The 24,781-nt window shown below is 38.2% G+C and overlaps 1 protein-coding gene across 26 annotated transcripts in view; it reads left to right on the plus strand.

Annotated features, from left to right (window-relative positions):
- Positions 1–24,463, plus strand: part of MRPL42 (mitochondrial ribosomal protein L42) — a 47,275-nt gene extending 22,812 nt beyond the window's left edge. For 9 of the 26 annotated variants that reach the window (XM_078337058.1, XM_078337061.1, XM_035257285.3 and 6 more), the window contains 3 exons: positions 4,473–4,636; positions 21,162–21,244; positions 22,969–24,463. In XM_078337058.1, coding sequence (XP_078193184.1) covers positions 4,473–4,636; positions 21,162–21,237 — 240 coding nt within the window. In that variant the 3' untranslated portion in view covers positions 21,238–21,244; positions 22,969–24,463. Of the gene's footprint in view, positions 1–4,472; positions 4,637–21,161; positions 21,245–21,821; positions 21,940–22,968 lie in introns of all 26 variants that reach the window. The other 17 variants (XM_078337063.1, XM_009004367.6, XM_078337065.1 and 14 more) reach the window with 2 other exon arrangements.
- Positions 24,464–24,781: the final 318 nt, after the last annotated feature.

Raw genomic sequence — 24,781 nt, forward strand, 5'->3', positions numbered from 1 at the left:
TTAAGTTGCAAAGTAAGAAACATTCTTGAGAACATGTTATTAGAGTAAGATAGGTTCTTTTTGCAGAAACACAGTGGCGAGTCTCAGCTACTTGGGAGAGTGAGGCAGGAGGATTGCTTGAGTCTAGAAGTTCTGGGCTGTACGTGTTAAACTCCTGCATTCACTGAAAGGAAACAGGTAACAACTCAGAATAAATGACTGCATAGAAATAATGGTGCTGTATGCTGATTGGGAGTCCACACTAAGTTGAGCATCAATATGGTGACCTCCCAGGAGTGGGTACCACCAGATTGCCTATGCAAGGGTGAACTGGCACAGGTCAGAAATAGAGCAGGTCAAAACTTCTGGACTGATCGATGGTGGGATTTTACCTGTGAATAGGCACTGCACTCCAGCCTGGGCAACATGGTGAGACCCCATTTCTTAAAAAAAAAAAAAAAGAAAGAAAAGAAAAGAAATGTTTTTTTGAATCCAGAATTACAAGTCTCATGTAGAGCATATATAACAGTACGCAAATATTCTCAAACATGGCTTAAAATTCAGACTTGATTGTCTTCTTTTCTCAAGAGGTAGGGCTGCAAATCCAGGGGACCTGATGGTTCTTTGAGCCATGGAAAGATCCTTTGGTCATGTGTTGAAATATTAACTGAGATTGGCTTTAAGAAAGTTAAGATGATTGCATTTTGGATTTTCTGGTGATTTACTCATTGAATCTAAAACATGTTGCTTATTTTTCCTAGATACAAATAAAAAGATTCTTTTTCCCACTGTTGCCAGATATATATTTTGTTAAAATATTAATATTCTGAAAATGTTTTTCCGGAACTTAAGATTTCTAGTTAAAGGAAATAAAGGCATAACCTCTTTATTATTTGTTCTTGCATATGTTCCTTATGATGTTTGTTATCCCTCATAGGAAACATTCTGCTTTTTTAAAAATTAAATTTAATATTTATTTATTTTTATTTTTGAGACAGAGTTTCGCTCTTGTTACCTAGGCTGGAGTGCAATGGCGTGACCTCAGCTCACCGCAACCTCCGCCTCCTGGGTTCAGGCAATTCTCCTGCCTCAGCCTCCTGAGTAGCTGGGATTACAGGCACGTCCCACCACTCCCAGCTAATTTTTTGTATTTTTAGTAGAGACAGGGTTTCACCATGTTGACCAGGATGGTCTCGATCTCTTGACCTCGTGATCCACCCGCCTCAGCCTCCCAGAGTGCTGGGATTACAGGTGTGAGCCACCGCACCCGGCGGAGTTTTGCTTTTATTGCCCAGGCTGGAGTGTAGTGGTGCAATCACAGCTCACTGCAGCCTCGACCTCCTGGGCTCAAACAATCCTCCCACTTTAGCCTCCTGGGTAGCTGAGACTACTGGCACACACCACCATGTCCAGCTAATTTTTAAAATTTTTGTAGAGACAGGGTCTCACTATGTTGTCCAGGTTGATCTCGAGCTCCTGGACTCAAGCAGTCCTCTTACCTTGGCCTTCCAAAGTGCTGGGTTTACAGGCATGAGCCACTGTACCTTGCCCAGTCTGTTTTTTTTGTTGTTGTTTTTTTGTTTGTTTGTTTTTGAGACAGAGTCTCACTCTGTCAACCAGGCTAGAGTGCAGGGGTGTGATCTTGTTTGCAACCTCCATCCCCCGGATTCAAGCGATTCTCATGCCTCAGCTACCCAAATACCTGGGATTACAGGCACTTGTGACCATGCCTGGCTATTTTTTGTATTTGCAATGGAGATGGAGTTTTGCCGTGTTGGCCAGTCTGGTCTCTAACTTCTGGCCTCAAGTGATCTGCCTGCCTCGGCCACCCAAGGTGCTGGATTACCAGCACACCCGGCCCCATTCTGGTCTTTGTGACAAGGCTCTGACTTGGCTCCCTTTCTGCTTTTCACTGATACCTTTGTTACCTATGCATTTCTGCAGTACAGTCATGCATTGCTTACCAATGGGGATATGTTCTGAGAAGTGCATCGCTGGCAATTTCATTGTTATGTGAACATCATAGTGTTACTTGTGCAAACCTAGATGGTGTAGCCTACACACCCAGACTTTATGGTATAGCCTATTGCTCCCAGGCAACAAATGTATACAACATATTACTGTAGTGAATACTTTAAGCAATTGTAACACATTGATAAATATTTATGTATCTAAACATTTAAACATGGAAAAGGTACAGTAAAAATGTGGTATAAAAGATAACTATATATAAGTAGGGCACTTACCATGAATGGAGCTTACAGGACTGGAAGATGCCCTGGGTGAGTCAGTGAGTGTGTGGAGAGTGAATGTGAAGGCCTAGGACATTACCGTACAGTACTGTATGCTTTATAAACAAACACTGTATACTTAGGCTACACTCAATTTTTTTTTTTGACGTAGAGTTTTGCTCTTGTTGCTCAGGCTGGAGTGCAGTGGCACAATCTATATAAAAATACATGCTATACTATTTAATACACTGGTAGAAAGTAGGTGTCACTAATAGTGTATGAATGTAAAGAAAACATCTATGTTTGAATTGTTTCTTGTCTGGTTTTAAATTCAGATTTTGATCCTATTATAATACATAGATATTGTGATTTTAAAGCAAGGCAGTGTTACTATTTTGTTACGTATTATTGAATATGTTACTTTCATTATGATAGCTTTATGTAGTATTGAATGTTACAATCTTTGTTACATACCTTAATATCATTTAATATTTAAAATATAGGTAACTTGACCCTCCAAGATAGTGATTCCTTTTGTTTTCCATTTTGTTTTGTTTTGAGACAGGGTCTCACTCTGTTGCCCAGGCTGGAGTATACTGTGCAGTCATGCCTCAATGTAGCCTTGCACTCCTGGGCTTAAGGGATCATCCTGCCTCAGACTCTAAGTAGCAGGGACTGCAGCCATGCACTAGCATGCCCAGTTAATTCATTTTTTGTTTTTTAATTTTTTGTAGACATTGGGTCTCACTATGTTGCCCAGGCTGGTCTCAAACTCCTGGGCTGAAGTGGTCCTCCCACCTCAGCCTCCAAAAGTGTTGCAATTACAAATGTGAGCCAACATGGCTGGCCATGACAATGACTCTTTTTTTTTGAGACAGAGTTTCGCTCTTCTTACCCAGGCTGGAGTGCAATGGCACGATCTCGGCTCACCGCAACCTCCGCCTCCTGGGTTCAGGCAATTCTCCTGCCTCAGCCTCCTGAGTAGCTGGGATTACAGGCACATGCCACCATGTCCAGCTAAATTTTTGTATTTTTAGTAGAGACAGGGTTTCACCATGTTGACCAGGATGGTCTTGATCTCTTGACCTCGTGATCCACCCGCCTCAGCCTCCCAAAGTGCTGGGATTACGGGCGTGAGCCACCGCGCCTGGCAACAATGATTCTTAAAGTCTTTAGTGAGCCACTATTACTGACGGAATATGTTGTTTATCATTCATGTGTGTTGAGGAAATGAGATTTTTAGTAATTATTAACTTTGGGGAAAAGCTTTTTAAATTACAACAAAGTACTATTTGGTGGCAATGTAGTCACCTGAAATGAAAATGTTGAAAATTTTCTGCTTCCATTGGACATAGGAAATGTCACTTTCAATGAAAAGTTTTTCATTGTTTCTCACCTTAATGATATATAAAGTAGATGGTAAACTTTTAAGTTAAATAATAGGCATAATTTATACCTTTGAGAAACAGAAACTAAAGTAATAAGTACTTTATTATTGGGGAAAATAAGAAAGTTAAATAAGACCTTCATTTAAAAAAAAATTATTTTTTAGTAGAGATAAGGTCTTGCTGTGTTGCCCAGGCTGATCTTGAACTCTTGAACTGAAGTGACCTCCCACCTTGGCCTCCCAAAGTGTTGGGATTACAGGCATGAGCAACCACACCAGCCTGTCTGCCTTTCTTTTCTTTCCTTCTTTCCCCGTCCCCTCCCCTCCCCTTCCCTTTTCTTCCCTTTTCTTTCTTTCTTTTTTTTGAGACAGGGTCTCATTCTGTCACCCAGGCTGGAGCACAGTAGTGTGATCACAGGTAGCTTCAACCTCCTGGTCTCAAGTGATCCTACCACTTTGGCGTCTTGAGTAGCTGGGACTACAGGTGCATGCCATCAGGCCTAGATAATTAATTTTTTTTTTTGGTCTTACCATTTTGACCAGGCTGATCTTGTGCTTTTGAACTCCTGGGCTCAAGTGATTCTCCTGCCTCGATTTCCCAAAGTGCTGGAATTACAGGCGTGAGCCACTCACTGCATCTGGCTTAAATAAGAACTTTATTGTTAGAAAAGAAACCTAAAATTTGGTGTGAGAAGAAAAATATATCTGACTAATGAATAATGCCATTAAATGAAACTTTGTTTTGATAACTTATTTGCCCACCCTAAGGTACTAAAGTGAATTACTGAGTATTGTAATTGTTTTATTGTAATCTCAAACAAATGGTGGCTAACATTCCTACATCTTCATGCTGTTTGTTACTGATTATTTTGTAGCCTATCCCTCGGCCAGATCCTGTGCATAATAATGAAGAAACACATGATCAAATCCTAAAAACCAGATTGGAAGAAAAAGTTGAACCCCTTGAACAAGGACCTATGATAGAACAACTTAGCAAAATGTTCTTTACTACTAAGCACCGCTGGTATCCTTATGGACGGTAAGTTTTCTTTTCTTCAATTCCTTCTAGACACACTAAAGGAATACATAGATTTTCTTCCATAAACAAACTTCTGAAGTGATATTTTGCATGAGGAAATGAACTCCAAGTATAATCACCTACTATTTTTTACTTTTTTTTTTCTTTTCTGAGACAGGGTCTCACTCTGTCACCTGGGCTGGAGTGCAGTGGCACAATCTCAGCTCACTGTAGCTTCTACCTCTGGGGCTCAATTGATCCTGCTCCCTTTTGTTTTTTTTTGTTTTTTTTTAAAACTACAAACATCCCAGCAACAGCACATGGCAGGTTGTTGCTGAGAGCATAGGTGCTTTATTGGAGAAGGGATGTGGGCAGGGGATAAGGAAGGTTTCCCCATTCCAGGAGGATAGGAAGAGTCCTGGCTGCCCCTGACTGTGGGACATGCAAGGGGCTCTGCCCAGGCCACAGTCCAAATGGGAAAACACCAGTCAGTCACAAAGTCATGCGAGTGCTACACAAGCCTGGCTGTAGGCCCAGGAATCAGCCTTCCGAGTAGCTAGGACTACAGGTGTGTGCCACCACACCCAACTAATTTTGTTCATTCTTTTTTTTTTTTTTTTTTTTTTTTGTAGAAGTAAGGTTTCACTCAGTGTGTTGCCCAGGCTGGTCTTAAACTCCTAGATTCAAGTGATCCTCCTGCCTCAGCTGGGATTATAAGCATGAGCCACTGCCACTGTACTTTTAAATTTACATATAATTTAACTAAAATGAAATAGTACTTTTTTTTTCCTTCATTTTAATGGGGGAATTTAACCAGAGCTTTCAGTGAATTTGTAAGGGTTCTTGAAAGTTTTTCCATTCTATGATGTAGTCTTTAATGTGTTATTTTTGTTCATCTTCCTGTTAAGTAATTGATTGTGTCTTCAGATTTTGAGTTATTGCAAAAAACAGTAAGGTACAGCAAAATACTGGGCAGTGTATGTTGTTCTCAGTTCCCTTGGAAACTATCATTGCTCTGTTGTTTGCAAATAAATTTTCCATCGATTCTTACCTGCTCTTTCACTCTGGCATTAATTTGGTTTTTGTTTTTGAGATGGAGTCTCACTCTGATACCAGGCTGGAGTGCAGTAGCTCGATCATGGCTCACTACAGCCTCCACCTCCTGGATTAATGTGATTCTCCTGTCTGACCCCCATGCCTGGCTAATTTTTTGTTGTTGCTTGTTTTGAGATGGAGTCTTGCACTGTTGCCTGGGCTGGAGTGCAGTGGCACGATCTTGGCTCAATGCAGCCTCCACCTCCCAGGTTCCAGCGATTCTCCTGCCTCAGCCTCCTGAATAGCTGAGACTACAGGTGCCTGCCACCACGCCCGGCTAATTTTTTGTATTTTTAGTAGAGACAGGGTTTTGTTATGTTGGCCAGGCTGGTCTCAAATGCCTGACCTCATGATCCACCCATCTTGGCCTCCCAAAGTGCTGGGGATTACAGGTGTGAGCCACTGCACCCGGCCCTGTTTTTGTATTTTTATTAGAGACAGGGTTTCACCATGTTGGCCAGGATGGTCTCGATTTCCTCACCTTGTGATCCACCCACCTCAGCCTCCCAAAGTGCTGGTATTACAGGAGTGAGCCACCACTCCCAGCTGATTTGTTTTCTTTTATATCTGTCTCATACTAAACTATAAGATGTTTTTGTTGTTTATATTTTTCTTTTTGAGAAGGGGGTTCTCACTATGTTACCCAGGCTGCTCTTGAACTCCTGGGCTCAAGCAATCCTCCTTCCTCAGTCTCCTAAGTAGCTGGGATTACAGGCACACTCCTCCACATCCAGCTTGTTTAAGCTTTGCTCTTACTTGTTTAACTCAGTAACCAGCACTGGGCTGGCATATTTATGGCAGGGTATATTTACAGAATTAAAGAATATACATTCATCAAGCTGCTCTATGTGCTGGTTAATCCAAAACGTAATCCCTGTTTACAAATTGTTTATAGTCAAGGAGGGAAGGTAGTGGGAGTAGATAAACAGTTAAATCAAGTGTGAGTGAGCCTTTAAGGAACATTAGGAATCAACCCATAGAGAATGAGGGGAAAACTTCACAGGCAGAAGAAAAAGCATTTTTAGATGAAGTATGTGGGGGAAATTACTAGTAGGTCAGATTTTGGCACCCAGAATATTAATTTATTATAACAAAACATAGCCCATGGTTTCCTGTCTTAAGAAGCCCGTTTCTTAATAATGAAAGTGATATTTTTATATCATTTTCCCAAGAAAAAATACTGATTTTTTTTTTTAACAACATGGTCTTTCAATTCTTGCTTCTCTTTTTTATCTCCTCCTTTGAGTTTTCCTTCTTATTTATTTGTTTTTTGAGACAGAGTCTTGCTCTGTTACCCAGGCTGGAATACAGTGGTATGATCTTGGTTCACTGCCTCCCCATCCTGTGTACCAGTGATTCTTCTGCCTCAGCCTCCGGAGTAGCTTGGACTAAAATTAGCCAGGTATGCTACTCAGCTCCTGATTTTCTGTATCAGGAGCTAATTTTTTGTATTTTTAGTAGAGGGGGTTTCACCATGTTGGCCAGTCTGATCTGACCTCAGGTGATCTGCCCACCTTGGCCTCCCAAAGTGCTGGGATTACAGCTGTGGGCCACCACTCCCAGCCTTCCTTCTTATTTAATACCCACTTTGTTTATGCATGCTATCTGGATTTTTCACTATATTTTTAATTGTAAGGTTAGGATATGAGCATACAAGTTAGGAAACCATCTCATAGCCCTGTGTCTTAAATCATTAAATTTCATTGTATTCTGAGATTTCTTTTTATGATTCTTAATATCTCTCATGTTTATTTTTGATTTGTATCATCCAGGTATTTGAGTTCAAACCTCGTTTGAACTTCTTCTGTAATGGCTTTCAGTAACTGTTTCTTTCCTGCATGTTCCCTTTTGCTACAATCTGTTGTAAGCATTCATAATCAATTCATCACTCTAAAGGTGTATAACTTCACGGAGACAAGACTGAAGACAGGGAGACTAATTAGGAGTCTTAAAACTGAGCATATTATTTTTAGACATTAGTGTTTAGTACCCTACCTATGTTTAATCTTATTTACTTAATCTTATTGCTAATCAGCTTTTGACTGCTAGTTAATCTCCTGGTATATTTTTCCCATTGAAATTACTAGGTACTTTTGGTTGTAAATTGACTTCAATTAGGTGGAATTGATTGTCCTAATAGCTATCCTAATAAAGAGCTTGACAGAACAACCCCAGAGACTAGTTTATATATATAAAGAGAAATTTTATCTTTAGGCATTGTAGATGTGTCATTTTCCTGGATTTTAAATAAGCCTATGTATAATCACTTATTCAACAAATATTTATTTGATATCTACATATATCTTTTAGATTAATGTGAGTCATTTTCAAATGTTGGTTTCTAGAATCTATCGATCTATGACCATTACTTTTTTTTTACTATCTATCTCTCCATCCATCCGTTGATTCATTCATTCATTCATTCTTGGCTTGTTTTCCCTAGTCAGACCATTTCTTTTTAAACCTCAGTTAATATATAGAAGGATGATTTACTAAATATTTCACAGTTCTTAAGTCACAGCAGTCAAAAGAATGGGACTCATTATGAATTTAATAGCTGGGGCTATGTAACCTCTCTTTAAAAATTTTATTGAAAGATATGAAACACACACATTTTATTTTTATTTTTTTGAGATGGAGTTTTGGTCTTTGCCCAGGCTGGAGTGCAATGATGCAATCTTGGGTCACTGAAACCTCCACCTCCCAGATTCAAGCGATTCTCATGCCTCGACCTCCCAAGTAGCTGAGACTACAGGTGCACACCACCATACCTGGCCAATTTTTGTTATTTTTAGTAGAGATAGGGTTTCACTACGACGGCCAGGCTGGTCTCAAACTCTTGACCTCAAATGATCCACCTGCCTTGGCCTCCCAAAGTGCTGGGATTATAGGCTTGAGCCACTGTGCCTGGCCAAAACACACATTTACAGAAAAGTATTTTTAAACTATGCAGAAGTATTTAAAATAGAAAATAGAAATGTTCTCTATTTCTATGTTCTCTATAAGGAATTGGGTATAATATGAGGTAGGGCTATTCATAGAGGTAGAGGCTAACCTACCTGAGTGTTGAACATCTTTCATGTGCTTATTGGCCATTCATATGTTGGTTTTGGTTTTTGTTTGTTTTCAGTTAAGTATCTGTAGAAATATTTTGCCTATTTTTAATAAGCAAATTGGTTGTCTTATTAAGGTATAAAACTTAAAGATAAAAGTGCTATATGAGCTATATACTTTGTAAATATTTGTCTATCTAAGCTTGCCTTTTCACTATGTATATATGTATGTACGTATTTATTTTTGAGACTGAGTCTGGCTGTGTCACTCAGGCTGGAGTGCAGTGGTATGATCTCAGCTCACTGCAACCTCCTCCTCCTGGATTCAAGTGATTCTCCTGCCTCAGCCTCCTGAGTAGCTGGGATTACAGGTGTGTACCACAATGCCCAGCTAATATTTGTATTTTTTTGTAGAGACAGGGTTTCACCATGTTGGCCAGGCTGATCTCGAACTCCTGACCTCAGGTGATCCGCCCTCCTGGGCCTCCCACAGTGCTGGGATTACAGGTGTGACCCTTTCCACTTTTTAAATAGTGTCTTTCAAAGAGCAAAAGTTTTTAAATTTTGATAAAGTTTAACTTGTAAACTTTTCCTTTTGTGATTCAGGCATTTTGTGTTCTACATTTTCTTTGAGAAGTGTTTTGTTTTTTTGAGACAGGGTCTTTATCACACAGGCTGGAGTGCAATGGTACAATTACCACTCACTGCAGACTCCAACCTTCCGGGCTCAGGTGATTTTCCCACTTCAGCCTCCCTAGTAGCTGAGACTATATATAGGCACATGCTGCCAGGCCCAGCTAATTTTTGTGTATTTCCTGTAGAGATGGGGTTTTGCTACACTGCTCAGGTCTTGAATTCCTGGCCTCAAGTAATCTGCCTGCTTCCACCTCTCAAAGTTTTGGGATTACAGGCATGAGCCACCATGCCTAGCCTCAATAATTTTTATAATTTAAAAACTCTGATACTTAAAAATGCCAACATTTAGGTCTGTAACCTACTTTGAGTGGTTTTTATATATGGTATAAGGCATAGATTGAGATTCATTTTGCATTTGCATATACAGTTGTTTCAACACTACTAGTTGAAAATACTATCTTTTTTTCATTAAATTGATCTAGAACCTCTGTTGAAAATCAATTGACCATGTATGTGTATCCTTGGACCCCATTTTTTTTTCCATTAATATAGTACCTCACTGTTTTAGCTACTCTCACTTTAAATAAGCCTTAAAGTCAGGTAGAGTAAATCCCCTAACTTTGTTGTTTTTTTCCATTATCTTTTGCATTTTCATATACATTTTAGAATCAGCTCATTGATTTCTATAAAAATCCTACTGGGATTTTGAAAGGAATTGTATTTAGTTTATAGATCAGTTTTAGGATAATTTTTTTTAACAAAATTGAATCTTTCACCCTTGAAAATGGTACATTTAACTATGTTTTATAGTTTATTTTATATGAACATTGTACTTTTTTGTTAAATTTATCACAAATATTTTATATTTTTATGCTATTCTAAATGATACTGAGTTTTAATTAATTATTATTATTTTTTTGAGACGGAGTCTTGCTCTGTTGTCCAGGCTAGAGTGCAGTGATACGATCTCGGCTCACTGCAACCTCTGCCTCCTGGGTTCAAGCAATTCTGCCTCAGTCTCCCGAGTGGCTGGGATTACAGGTGCCTGCCACCATGCCTAGCTAATTTTTGTAATTTTTTTTTTTTTTTTTTTTAGTAGAGACAGGGTTTCACCATCTTGGCCAGGCTAGTCTTGAACTCCTGACCTTGTGATCCACCTGCCTCAGCCTTCCAAAGTGCTGGGATTACAGATGTGAGCCACCCCACCTGGCCTAATTTTTATTTTTTAAAAACAGGGACAGGGTTTTGCTATGTTGCCCAGACTGGTCTCAAACTCCTGGCCTCAGGTGATCCTCCTGCCTTGTCCTCCCAAAGTGCTGGGATTACAGGTGTAGCCACCATGCCCGGCAATGGTATTGGGTTTTCAATTTTAATTTTTAATTTTTTTTATTTCTATGTAGAAATACAGTTGATTTTTGTTTCTCGACCTTTTATACTGTGACCTTTAGACAGTTCTAGTAACTTTTTTGTATGTTAGGTTTCTCAAAATAGATGATCATAGCATCTATGAATAAAAACAAGTTTACTTCTTTTATAGTCTGTATGATTGTTTTTCTTAGTCTTTTATTATGGTGAATTATATTACATGATTTTAAATGTTAAACCAATCTTTCACTTCTGGACTAAACTCTACTTAGTCATGATGTGTTCTTTTTATATACCGTTGGATTCAATTTGCTAAACTTTTGTGTACAATTTTTACCTCTTTGTTTATTAGGGATATTGGTCTGTAGTTCTGTAATATCTGTCTGTTTTTGGTATCAGGGATAATGCTTGCATCATGGAATGGGTTTAGTAGTATTCTCTTCTCTTCTCTGAAAGGATATATATAGAATAGGTATTCTTTCCTTCTTTTTTTTTAAATTTGGAATCTTTCCTGAATCAGAGTTATTTCTTTCTCAAATGTTTGGTAGAATTCACCAGTGAAGCCATCAGGTTCTGGAGTTTTCTTTGTGGAAAAGATTTTATTTACACATTTGATTACTAGATATGTAGGACTCTATAGTTGTTCTGATTTCTATTTCATTGGTTTTTAGTCATTGTTATTTCCTTCCTTCTGCTTATTATGGGTTCAGTTTGCCCTTTTTACATTTCTTAAGGCTTATAATTTGGAAACCTGTTTGCTTTTTTAATTTAAGCATTTTAATGCTGTAATTTTCCCTCTCGAAAACATGCTTTGTATGATTTGAGTCTTTTTAAGTTAATTGAGACTTGTTTTATGGCCCACATTATGGTCTGTCTTGATAAATGTGTCGTGTGCATTTGAAAAGAAAGTGTTTTTTCTGCCATTGTTGGGTATGGTGTTCTAAAAATATGCATTAGCTCTAGTGGTTGATAATGTAGCTTTCTTTATCCTTACTAATTTCATATTTATTTAACCAATTATTGTGAGAGGAATATTAAAATCTACAACTATAATTTGGACTTTTTTGTTTCTCTCTCTCTCTCTTTTTTTTTTTCGGAAACAGAATCTTACTCTGTTGCCCAGGCTGGAGTACAGTGGCATGATCTCGGCTCACGGTAACCTCCAGCTTCCAGGTTCAAGTGGTTCTCATACCTTAGCCTCCCAAGTAGTTCGGATTACAGGTGTGTGCTATAATCACACCCTGCTAATTTTTGTTATTTATAGTAGAATCAGGGTTTTACATGTTGGCCAGGCTGGTCTTGAACTGGCCGCAAGTGACCCACCCACCTTGGCCTCTCAAAGTGCTGGGATTACAAACGTGAGTCACCGTGCTTAGCCCCAGCCTTCTTTTGATTAGTGTTTGCATGACATATGTTTTTCTATTCTTTTACTTTTTTTTTTGGCTGTAGCTGTTTTTAATAGATGCTGTCTTAGATTTTGTTTCCTAGAAGACCCTAAGATAAGAATTTTTTTGTTTTATTTCAAGTTTTAGATTCAGCGGGTACACAAAGGGTATATTGTGTGATGCTGAGGTTTGGAGTATGATTTAACCCATCACCCAGGCAGTGAACATAGTGCCCAGTAGCTAATTCTTCAGCCTTCTCCCACCTCTTCCCCTCCTGCCTGTTCCCGTGTTTTTTGTTCCATCTTTATGTCCATGTGTACCCAGTTTTTGGCTCCCACTTGTAAGTGAGAAAATGTGGTATTTGGTTTTCCATTTCTGCCTCAATTCGCTTAGGATAATGGCTTCAAGCTGCATGTGTGCTGCTGCAAAGGATATGATTTTGTTTTTTTATTTCTGTATAGTGTTCTGTGGCATATGTGCACCACGTTTTCTTTATCCAGGTCACCGTTGACAGGCACCTAGGTTGATTCCATGCCTTTGCTGTTGTGAGTAGTGCTACAGTGAACGTAGAATTACATGTGTCTTTTTGGTGGGACAGTTTCTGTTCCTTTGGGTATTTACCTCATAACGGGATTGATGGGTCGAATGGCAGTTCTGTTTTTAGTTCTTTTAGAAATTTCCAAATTACTTTCCACAGTGGTTGAACTAATTTACATTCCCACCAACAGATGTAAGCATTCGCTTTTCTCTGCAGCCTTGCCAACATTTGTTATTTTTTTCTGTTTTTAATAATAGCCATTCTGACTAGTGTCAGCTGGTATCACACTGTGATTTTTATTTGCATTTCTCTGATGATTAGTGATGTTGAGCATTTTTTCATGTTTGTTGGCTGCTTGTATGTCTTCTTTTGAGAAGTATCTGTTCATGTCCCTTGCTCACTTTTAACAGTTATTTGTTTTTTGCTTGTTGATTTAAGTTTCTTACAGATTCCACATAGTAGACCTTTGTTGGTTGCATAGTTTGTGAATATCTTCTATTCTGTAGGTTGTCTGTTTACTCTGTTGATAGTTTCTTTTGCTGTGCAGAAGCTCTTTGTTTTAATTAGGACCCACTTGTCAAATTTTGTTTTTGTTGTAATCGCTTTTGAGTACTTAGTTATAAATTCTTTACGAAGGCCAATGTCCATAATGGTATTTCTTTGGATATAGCTTTTGTTTCTTTCTTTGAAAGAAAAGAAAAATGTAAGCAGAGAATTATATTTCCTAGGTTTTCTTCTAGGATTTTTGTAGCTTGAGGTCTTATATTTAAGTTTTTAATCTGTCTTTAATATATGTCTTACCACCATATATGGTGGTAGATCAGGGTTCAGTTTCATTCTTTTGCATACAGTTAGCCAGTTATCCTATACCATTTGTCAAAGATCACTTGGTTGTAGGTATATGGCTTAATTTTGGGGTTTATTATTTTGTTCCATTTGTCTCTGTGTCTCTTTTTTTTTTTTTTAGACAGAATTTTGCTCTTGTCTCCCAGGCTGGAGTGCAATGGTACGGTCTCTGCTCACTGCAACCTCTACCTCCCGGTTCAAGTGATTCTCTTGCCTCAGCCTTCTGAGTAGCTGGGATTATAGGCATGCGCCACCACACCCGGCTAATTTTGTATTTTTAGTAGAGACGGAGTTTCTCCATGTTGGTCAGGTTGGTCTCAAACTACCAACCTCAGATGATCCGCCTACCTTGGCCTCCCAAAATGTTGGGATTACAGGAGTGAGCCACTGTGCCCAGCCATCATTTTTGTGTCACTACCATGCTGTTTCGATTATTGTGGCCTTGTAGTATAGTCTGAAGTCAGGTAATGTGATGCCTCTGGCTGCTTTTTGCTTAGAATTGCTTTGGCTATTTGGACTCTTACTTGGTTTTATATGAATTTTACAATAGTTTTTTTCCCTTTTTTTGGAGATGGAATTTTGCTCTTGTCACCCAGGTTGGAGTGCAATGGCATAATCTCAGCTCACTGCAACCTCCACCTTCTGGGTTCAAGCAATTCTCCTGCCTCAGCCTCCTGAGTAGCTGGATTACAGGTGTGCACCATCATGCCCGGCTATTATTAGTAGAGGCGGGGTTTCACCATGTTGGCCAGGGTGGTCTTGAACTCCTGACCTCAGGTGATCCACCCGTCTCAGCCTCCCAAAGTACTGGGATTACAGGCGTGAACCACAGTGCCCAGCCTAGAATATTTTTTTCTAACTATGTGAAATGATATTGGTAGTCTGATAGGAATAGCATTGAAATCTGTAGATAGCTTTGAGCAGTATAAGCATTTTAACACTGTTGGTTCTTCTAACCCATGAGCATGGAATATTTCTCCATTTGTTTGTGTCATCTGTGATTTCTTTCAGCGGTGCTTTGTAGTTGAGCCTTTCACCTCCTTCGTTGGATGTATTCCTAGGCATTTTACATTTTCTTGTGGGTATTGTAAATGGGATTGATAGCATTGTTTGTTTTCTTTACCCTTACTCATTTTCTATTTAATCAATTATTATGAGAGGAATGTTGAAATCTGCAACTATAATTGTGGACTTCAGGCTCTCAGCTTGAATATTATTGGTATATAGAAAAGTTACTGATTTTTGTACATTGATTTTGTATCCTGAAACTTTACTGAAGTTGTTTATCAGGTCTAGGAGCCTTTTGGCTGAATCTTTAGGGTTTTCTAGGTGTAGAATCATATTGTTAGTGAAGAGAGATTATTGACTTTTTCGTTTCCTAATTAGATGCCTTTATTTTTTTCTCTTGCCTGATTGCTCTGGCTAGAACTTCCGTGGGACTATGTTGAATGGGAGTGGTGAGAGTGGGCATTCTTAATTTCCAGTTCTTAAAGGAAATGCTCTCAGCTTTCGCTCGTTCAGCATGTTGGCTGTGGAAATGCTCTCAGCTTTTGCTCATTTAGTAGGTTGGCCATTTGTCATAAATGGCTGTTACTATTTTGATGTTCCTTCAATCCCTAGTTTGTTGAGGAGTTTTATCATGAAGGGATGTTGGAGTTTATTGACGGTTTTTTTTCCATGTTTATTGAAATCATGTGTTTTTTGTTTTTAATTCTGTCTATATGATGAATCACATTTATTTATTTGCATATGTTGAGTCAGCCTTGAATCCCAAGCAGAAAGCCTGCTTGATTGTGGTGAATTAATAATTTGACTTGCTGCTAGATTTGGTTTGCTCATATTTTGTTGAGGATTTTAGCATCCACGTTCGTCGGGGATATTGGCCTACAGTTTTATTTATTTTTTTGTTATGTCTCTGCCAAATTTGGGTATCAGGATGATGTCATTTTTGTAGAATGAGTTGGGGAGGAGTCCTTCTTCCTCAATTTTTTTTTTGTGGGTGGGGGGAATAGTTTCAGTAGGATTGGTACTGGCTCTTTGTACATCTGGTAGAATTCAGCTGTGAATCCATCTGGTCCAGGCATTTTTTGGTTGGTAGGTTTTTTAATTACTGATTCTGTTTCAGAACTCATTATTCTTCTGTTCAGGGTTTCAGCTTCTTCCTGATTTAATCATGGGAGGTTGTATGTTTTCAAGAATGAATCCATTGCCTCTAGATTTTTTAGTTTGTGTGTATGGAAGTGTTTGTAATAATAGTCTCTGAGGAACTGCTTGAACACGGGAGGCCAAGGTTGCAGTGAGCCTAGATCGATGTCATTGCACTCTAGCCTGGGGGACAAGAGTGAAACTCCACCCCCCCCCAAAATAATAGTCTCTGAGCGTCTGTTGTATTTTTATGGGATTGGTTGTAATGTCATCTTTGTCGTCTCTGTATTACTTTCAACCTGCTTATCTTTGTTTTTAAAGTGAATTTCTTTCTTTTTCTTTTTCTTTTTTTTTCTATTTTCTTTTTTAAAGTGGATTTCTTATAGGCAGCGTATAATTGGAACTTGCTTTTTTTTTTTTATACCTAATCTGACCTCAGTGCCCCATCTCATTTCAACATCAAGCTGTGTTAAAATACTTTATCCCTCAGTTTTCAGGACTTTTACTCTTCCTCTGCTGTTTGCTCTTAGCCTGCTTACTTCATTTTATTTTTTTATATTCATTTTGAATATCTACTGTCCCTGTTAGCACAACTACATATAATTATAGTTTATTAGGTATCTGTTAATATTATATTTATATTTCTAGGTTACTTTTTTGGTTAAATCTTTTTCTCTGGATTATTTTCACTTTGTCAAGGATGTGGCCAGGTGCAGTGGCTCATGCCCATAACCCCAGCACTTTGGGAGGCTAAGGCGGGGAGAAGACTTGAGATCAGGAGTTTGAGCCCAGCCTGGCCAACATGGCAAAACCCCATCTCTACTACAAATACAAAAATTAGCTGGTGTGGTGGTGGACACTTGTAATCCTAGCTACTCTGGAGGCTGAGGCAAGAGAACTGCTTGAACCCAGGAGGTAGAGGCTGCAGTGAGCTGAGGTTGTGCCACAGGACTCCAGCCTGGATGACAGAGCGAGACTCTGTGTCAAAAAAAAAAAAAAAAAGCATCTTCTGTATTGTAATTTTCCACAAGAATTCTAACACTGTATCCTTAATACAATGTATGGTTACTAAATTAGTGTCTGATGGAATACTATCTCACCTAATTGTCTTTACAGCTTCTTTAAGGTGTTCAGTTCCTCTTTGAAATGGTGCTTTATGGTAGTTTTGAGGATGTTCCACTGGTAAATTTCCCAGTGATTCTTGGAAGTTTTAGTTCCAGAGTACCAGGTTATGTGGTATAACCATATAACTGGATAAACCGGGTTTATCCAATTCCAGTTTATCCAGATAGATCACAGGTGGGTTAAGGTGTTTCTCGTTATCAGATTCTTAATCAAGGTCAGCAAATCCTTAATGATCGAGAGTTGTTGCCCCACTTCATTCAGTCTTGAAGTCATCTGTGTCGAATTATTGGCCTCACCCAAGGTGGGTGAACTGGGTTTGTAGGTTGTATGACTGTAAAGAATTGATGGTGAATAGGCCAGTGGCTAATAAGTATTGTTGATGAGATTATCTTATGTCTAAAAATCAGAAGTGTTTACTATTAAATCTGTGGACCAGGATTATATGCTTGTAATCCCAGCACTTTGGGAGGCTGAGATGGACAGATTTCTTGAGCCCAGGCGTTGGAGACCACCGTGGGCAACATGGCAAACCCCATCTCTCCAGAAAATACAAACAACAACAAAAAAATCAAGTCAGGTATGGTAGTACACTTCTGTAGTCCCAGCTACTTAGGAGGCTGAGTTAGGAGAATCACTTGGGCCTGGGAGGAGGAGGTTGTAGTAAACTGAGATTGTGCCGCTACACTCCAGCCCAGGCAACAGACTGAAACCCTGCCTCAAAAATTAATAAATAAGCATACGTTTGTGAGCTGTATTTTGCCTTTTCTTATTCTGGTGATTCTGTTTATTTTAGGATGTCAATTCAGAGTCTTCTTAGATTTGGGCTTCATACCAAGATTGGGTACTGGAACTGTTTGAATTCTTAGCATGGGGGCAGGTGATGAGGAAACCCAAGATGTTGGGTTTGGGGTTAATTTGAGGTTTTAAGTTAAAACCTTTGCTTTTGTCTGGATGACTATTTTTATATTTAATTGTGCAAAGATGGATTTTTTTCTAAAAATAGCATATATAACCACAAAGCTTCTGCTACTTCCCGTGTAATATTACAGGTGATGAAAACAAATTAAACTAGCTTAGTCATTATATATTGTTTACCTGGAGTCATGGGGCTTCAAACATATTCTTTGGAAGGTGCTTCTTCTGCAAACCCATTTATTTTGTACTTCCTAGTGGTTCTGTAGTGGCTCTGTAAATAATTGTTGTGGCCAGTAGTGGCTCCGTAAATAATTGTTGAGGCCACAGTTCTGAATTGTATTGTCTTCCAACAGCCATTCCTGAGGTATGTCCTTCTGGCCTTTTATGTTGCTATTATTCAGGAAGCATGTCAGCACCCTCAGTTGCCAGCTTCTCTGTGCAAGCTTTTCTTCCTTTCTTTAGTCTTCCTTAGTTGGCATGAAAAAAATTAAGTCAGGAAGTATTCCTTCTAATTATCCTGGAATACATCATTTGAGCAATATTATTGTTATAGGACTTTTTTCTTAGGTCAGCTAAAGACACACGACCATGAAAAATTAGGTTCCCAGACGATTTGAAGGGTGGGGAAGGGCAGGGTTTATTGGGTATAAAGGAAAACACTCAGCAAAGCGAGAGAGATTCCTGTAAACAGGCCCCCATCTCACAGATTGAATCCCCAGATTACCATACCGGATCATGAGAAGCCCAGTTCCATTTCCCTGCAAACAGCATAGACTTTCTGAGGCTCCACCCATTTTCCCAGTGAGCAGGCTGGTCGGAGTTTCTCTGGGGACCCTTTGGCTGTCTCATTATAGAGTTCCTGATTGTGTGTCTATTACTTTTCTCATTAATTCAACCTTAGGAACTATTGAAATTCTTTTTACATATCTAATGTTAATATACTATTTTGATTTATCTTGGTGGTTCCTTTTCCTCTCCCTTGTTTCTAGATTTTGGCGTGCTCCAATAATCAGTCCTTGGACCGCTCCACTTTTCTGTCCCATTCTCTAGGACAGGAATCTCATCCAGACCCACAGTATTAAATACCATCTGTGTGATGATGGCTTCCATATCCATCTGTGGTCAAGACCTGTCCCTTGACCTCTAGACTTACATATCCAACTGCCTACTTGACATGTGTAATAGGCATCCTTAACTTGGTATGTGTCTAACTGCGCTTCACAAACCAGCTTCTCCTGCAGCCTGCTCTCTCAGTTACTGCCAGCTCTATTTTTCTAGCTGCTTGGGCCAAAAACCTTGGTACCACTGTTGACTCCTCTCTCTGTCCAATACCCAACATCTGGTCTATTAGCAAATCTTGTTAGTTCTATCTCCAAAATATATCCAGATTTGATCACTTACCACCATTCCCTCTGCCACTGTCCTGGTCCAAATTATCATTCTTGCCCGTTTTGTTGAAATAACTTCCTAATTGGTCTCCCAGCTGCTTCCTTTGCTTCGCTGCAGTCTGTTTGTAGCATAGCAGCCAGAGTTACCCTTTTAACAGTTCCCTTGGTTCATGTAATTTTTCTGTTGAAAATTCTCAAACAGCTTTCTGTCTCACTCAGAAGAACTCAAGGCCTACAAGTAGCTGCATGATTTGGTCCTGCATTACCTCTCTGCTCTCATGCTCTACCATCTTTTCCTTGCTCATGCATTCTGTCTACATAGCCTCTTTCCTGCTTTTGAACATGCCCTTCCTTCCACCTCAGGGCCTTTATACTTGCTATTTGTCTTCATAGAACACACTTCCTCTCAGTATTGGTAAAGCTAGCTCTCTTACTTCCTTCAGGTTTTTACTCAATGAAGCCTTCCCCGGCCAACTTGTATATCTTATTTTTCTGTCTCCTGCATTGGAATGTAAGATAAAAGTTGGGATTTTTATCTTGTTTTGTGTACTACAGAATTGTTAGGACCTACACATAGTAGTTGCTTACACATTTTAAAATGGATAAATTATTCTGATTCTCATAATACCGTTTTATTTTATTTTATTTTTTTTTGATGGGTCTTGCTCTGTCACCCAGACTGGAATGCAGTGGCCTGATCTCAGCTTACTACAACTTCCACCTCCCAGGTTCAAGAGATTCTCCTACCTCAGCCTCCTGAGTAGCTGGGACTATAGATTCATACCACCATGTCTGGCTACTTTTTAAAGTTTTTGTTGAGATGAGGTTTCACCATGTTGCCCAAGCTGGTCTCAAACTCCTGGGCTCAAGTGATCTACCCATCTTGGCCTCCCAGAGTGCTGGGATTACAGGTGTGAGCCACTGTGCCTGGCTCCCATAATTTTTTAAAATTAGCTGGGCATGGTGGCACATGCCTGTAGTCCTACCTACTCAGAAGACTGAGGTGGAAGGATCACTTGAGTCAAGGAGTTTGAGAGTGCAATTAGCTATGATTGTGTCATTACACTCCATCCTGTATGGTAGGGCAAGACCCTTCAGAAAGAAAGAGCGAGAGCAGAAGGGAGGGAGAGAGAGAGGGAAGGACGGAGACAGGCAGGCAGGAAGGAAGGAGAAAATAATCCTAAATTTCTGAAATACAGGGCAATCTTACAAATGCATGAATAATAGTACTACCTTAAGAAAGTAATATTTTCCCATGGAGACAACAAAAATTAGCTGCTTCCTTCAGTAGGAAACAGATTTGATTACCTAGCTTAGTATAAACCAGGAGGTAAAGTTTTCTGGGTTAAGAGCTATGGACCAGTGTTCCAGATGTCACTGAGTCATTGTGTAATTTAAGAAGAGTAACAATATGACTTGGTTTGCCAGGAGCAATCTCAGTTTAGCTCTTGTGTTAATTATTAATAGTACTTGCAAGTTTCCCAATCTGGATGATAGAATAAGGTCATCCTAAAATTAAGGTGCTTGCTTTTGGCTAGTGATTATAGTGTACATTGAAATTCATGTATGATAAGAAATCTGTAAATGCTATTTGACATTTATTGAGCAATTTTTAGAACTTGACATTGTTCAGTTTAGAGCTATCAGAGTCTCAAACATTTTCAGTCAGTCTTGAGTAGTAAATATAGTTGAAGGATGTATGCTGAATGACTTTTTTTTTTGAGACGGAGTCTAACTTTGTTGCCAGGTTGGAGTGCAGTGGCGCAATCTCAGCTCACTGCAACCTCCACGTCCCAGGTTCAAGCAATTCTCCTGCCTCAGCCTCCCAAGTAGCTGGGGTTACAGGCGTGCACTACCACGCCCAGCTAATTTTGTATTTTTGGTAGAGACGGGGTTTCACCATGTTGGCCAGGATGGTCTGTATTTCCTGACCTCGAGGTCTCAGACTTCATTGAGAGTCTGATGAAAGTTCTGAATCCACTGCCCACAAAAACACATATTCAAAATTTTTACAAATAATTTCAAGAGATTAATGACTTCCCATACCCTTTCTAGAACCGCTATTCTGATGACCATTCCCTGCTTTGAGAGAATGCCTTTCAGAGACACTGTTGCACTAGTAAAACCTTGATTATCTGGTATGTTAATGGAACCTTTTAGAAAAAAACAGTTTTCTCTATGCCAATGTAAGCACATGTAGAAATGTTTATACAAATGGTATTTTACTGTGTTTATTTTTTGACAACTTACTGTTCCATGGTATTAAATACAGATGTGCTTCATTGTTTTCAACTTAATTCCTATATTTTGCAGATTAAAAAAAAAATCAATGTATCAGGAAGTTGCCTCTACGAAACCTGAAGCAAAAAAATGCTTTAGATACCTTTTTTTTTTTTTTGTATTTTTAATAGAGATGGGGTTTCACCATGTTAGCCAGGGTGGTCTTGATCTCCTGACCTCGTGATCTGCCTCCCTTGGCCTCCCAAAGTGTTGGGATTACAGGTGTGAGCCACTGCACGTGACCCAAAAAATGCTTTAGATATCTTAACAACCAAAAAGATCTTAGGGTGCAAATCCCATTTATAGTATAAGACTGAATTTCCACATTAGCAGAATTTGAAAACTGAAAATAAACTCATGATCAGCTTGTCAAAATCTGACCAGAAGGAAATTTTTGAAGATAACTCATCACAAAAACACATGTTCTCTATGCAGAAATTTTTCTTAAATCAGTAAAGAAAATAAGGAAGTGCAGAGAAGCAAAAAGAAAAATTCTCCATGGCGAAATCAAACTATCACTGCCAACAGTGCATTTCATTTCTCTATACTATATGTAAGTTTTGTTAGTTTGCTTATTTTTACATGGTTATGATACTGTATATATAAATTTGTCTCCTGTATTCTTCCTTAATATTTCAGTTACTTTTTCTGTATTCCTTTGATATAGAGTGGTAAAGAAGAATTACTAGGTCAAAAGTTACGAATATTTTTTGATACATCTTATCATACTGCTTTTCAAAAGTATTGTACCAATTTATACTTTTAAGCAGTCAGGTCTGATGCTGCTAATTTCACCACACCTGTGCTTGGATTGGGCATTATGATTTTAACATGTTTGTGATCTCAAAAACAAGTGAAACGTTCCTCACTGTTATGATTTGCAATTCTTCCATTTTTCCATATTACACATTTTTCCACAAACACATTACTAGTTACATCTTACTTTATATTAAAACGTGATTTTACATGTTGAAAGACCTCCAGTTAGAGAAAAATAGCCTCTTGTAAATAAAACTTTAACAGAACACATTCATGATGTGGTTTCTTTTTTGTTTATGTTTTAGAAGCCTAAATCTCACTAGATGTGATTATTTCTTTACTACAAAGACAACCCATTAGTTTTTAATTCAAAGTCAGTCATCTCGGTCATCATGTTGAAATTATCCTCAAGCTGTGAAAGAAAACTATTTTAAATGCTTAGTTTAATTAATTGTCAACAACATGTGGTGATGTGCCTATTGTCCCAGCTACTAGGCAGGGTAAGGTAAGGAGGATCCCTTGTGCCAGGAGCTTGAGGCTGTAGTACTCTATTATTGAGCTTATAAATAACCTCTGCATTTCAGCCTGGGCAATAAAGTGAGACCCAGTCTTGAGGAAAAAAAAATGATTACAAAAAGAAAAGAAAACAAATGTTCACTATGGGAGAATGTGGCTTATTATTAAGAAATGCCTGATACATGGTTTCACTGATTTTTTAAAAAGTAGTTCCAATAGCAAAATAATCATAGAAATTTAAGATTTTATCAGGAATAATTAATTTTATTAAGGTCATCTTATTCTGAGTTATTTTCTTCTTTTCAAGGTATCACAGATGTCGTAAGAATCCGAATCCTCCAAAAGACAGATGAAGCTGAGGTTCCTGGGAGAATCAAAGAGAAATGTGCCTCATTTGCAATTTGAAAAAATGCCATCTGGTGTATTCACTAATATATAGTAAAGTAATAATGATAAAATATCTTTTCATATATTAGAATGTGTACTTTTATATATGTTAAGTAATTCTGGATTTGACATTCTCATTTAGAGAAACCTATTACATTTTATTTTTCTTTTTCAATTTTAGTCTTTCATTTATGTATGATCTCCAGTTTAGGACTTTTCCGTAGTGCCAAAGCCATATATATTCAGTAGAACATCAATAGGTTATATCAGAACACTTTATTATAAAATAGGCTGTGTGTTAGATGATTTGCTCAACTGTAGGGTAATGTAAGTGTTCTGAGCATATTTAAGGCAGGCTAGCATTTTGAATTTACGATATTTTCAGTTTACAGTGCGTTTATTGGGATGTAATCCTACCATAAGTTGAGAAACATCTCTTTTTGTGTGTCTAGTATGATTTAAGTATTTTTACATCATTAGCCAAACATTGTTAGTAGTATAAATATGATTAATAAAAAGGTGCATGGCTTTGCTGAGGGAGATTTTTAAATTGCCTTTGAGAATAAACTCAAGGTCTACCAAGAAAATAAATGTTATAATGTTTCAATTGGCTTCTAGGAAATAATTAAATTACTGATATTTTGATCAGATTTTACTATATCTACTAGGTCCTTTCCATCCATTCTTATTAAATTCTCAAAATAATCCTTTGAAGAAGGGACGTAATCGCATTTTACAGTGACTGGAACCCTACCAAACAAGTGGGAGAGCCAGGAGCCAAACTGTCAGGCTCCAGAGCTTTTCTCAGTATATCACAATGACAAAGGGGTGGTTTTGTTTCACCGAAGAATGTGCTTTCCTAGAGATTTTTCTAGATAGAACATTATGTAATTTGTTTTGAGGGTTTTTTTCCTGGCTGTCTTAAAGATTATGCTAGCTTCAGAACACATGCAAACAGCTGCAGCTCTGTGATTAAAATGTTAATGCCACTAGACTAGTGTTATGAGAATGTTAATAATAACTCTGCTGCCACTACTAGTTATATAGGATCCTTAATAATATTGCTTCCCCTTCAATTTGTATTTAGGAGGTGAAGAATCTTTTAATAAGGTGGAAAGTTGCTTTATTTAAACTTGAGCTGTAAAATGTTTGTGATGCAGTAAAATTGATGTGAAAAATAATTTCTCATTCAGAGTCCATTGTTTGATCTAGCTCTTTTAATAAAGGAACTCTAGTTGAAGTTTCAAGTAGCCAGTGAAGTAGGAGAGACTAAAGAAAATAATTAATAATGATGACCTTCTGTTACCCAAAGGAAATATTTTTAAGTGGTTTACTTTTTCCATTAATTTAAATTTCATTTGGAAAGATTAAAAAAACAAGTTTGATTGAATTTAATAAATCAGAAATATTTACCAGCTTTGTCAATGATGTATTCTTGAAAAATGTTTGATTTTCTTTCAGGTTGACTTATATCCAAAATTCTACAAATGTTTAGCTATGTTGTAAATGTAGAAAGAACTGAAAAACAAATCAAAATATAATGATGAAGATTTTTCTTCCAAGTACCAAGCTCTACTAAATAGGGATTGTCCTAAGACATCCAAACCCACATACTTATGTGTCAGTGCTTTGGAGAATTAACTTTGACTTTACTGTACTGGTAGCATAGATGTACACTGTACTTCCTGAGATTCTGCTTTTCATGAATTGCTGATTTTTAATTTTGCCAAATA

The sequence above is a fragment of the Callithrix jacchus genome, chromosome 9, assembly GCF_049354715.1.
Source record: "Callithrix jacchus isolate 240 chromosome 9, calJac240_pri, whole genome shotgun sequence".
NCBI classification, from domain to species: domain Eukaryota; kingdom Metazoa; phylum Chordata; class Mammalia; order Primates; family Cebidae; genus Callithrix; species Callithrix jacchus.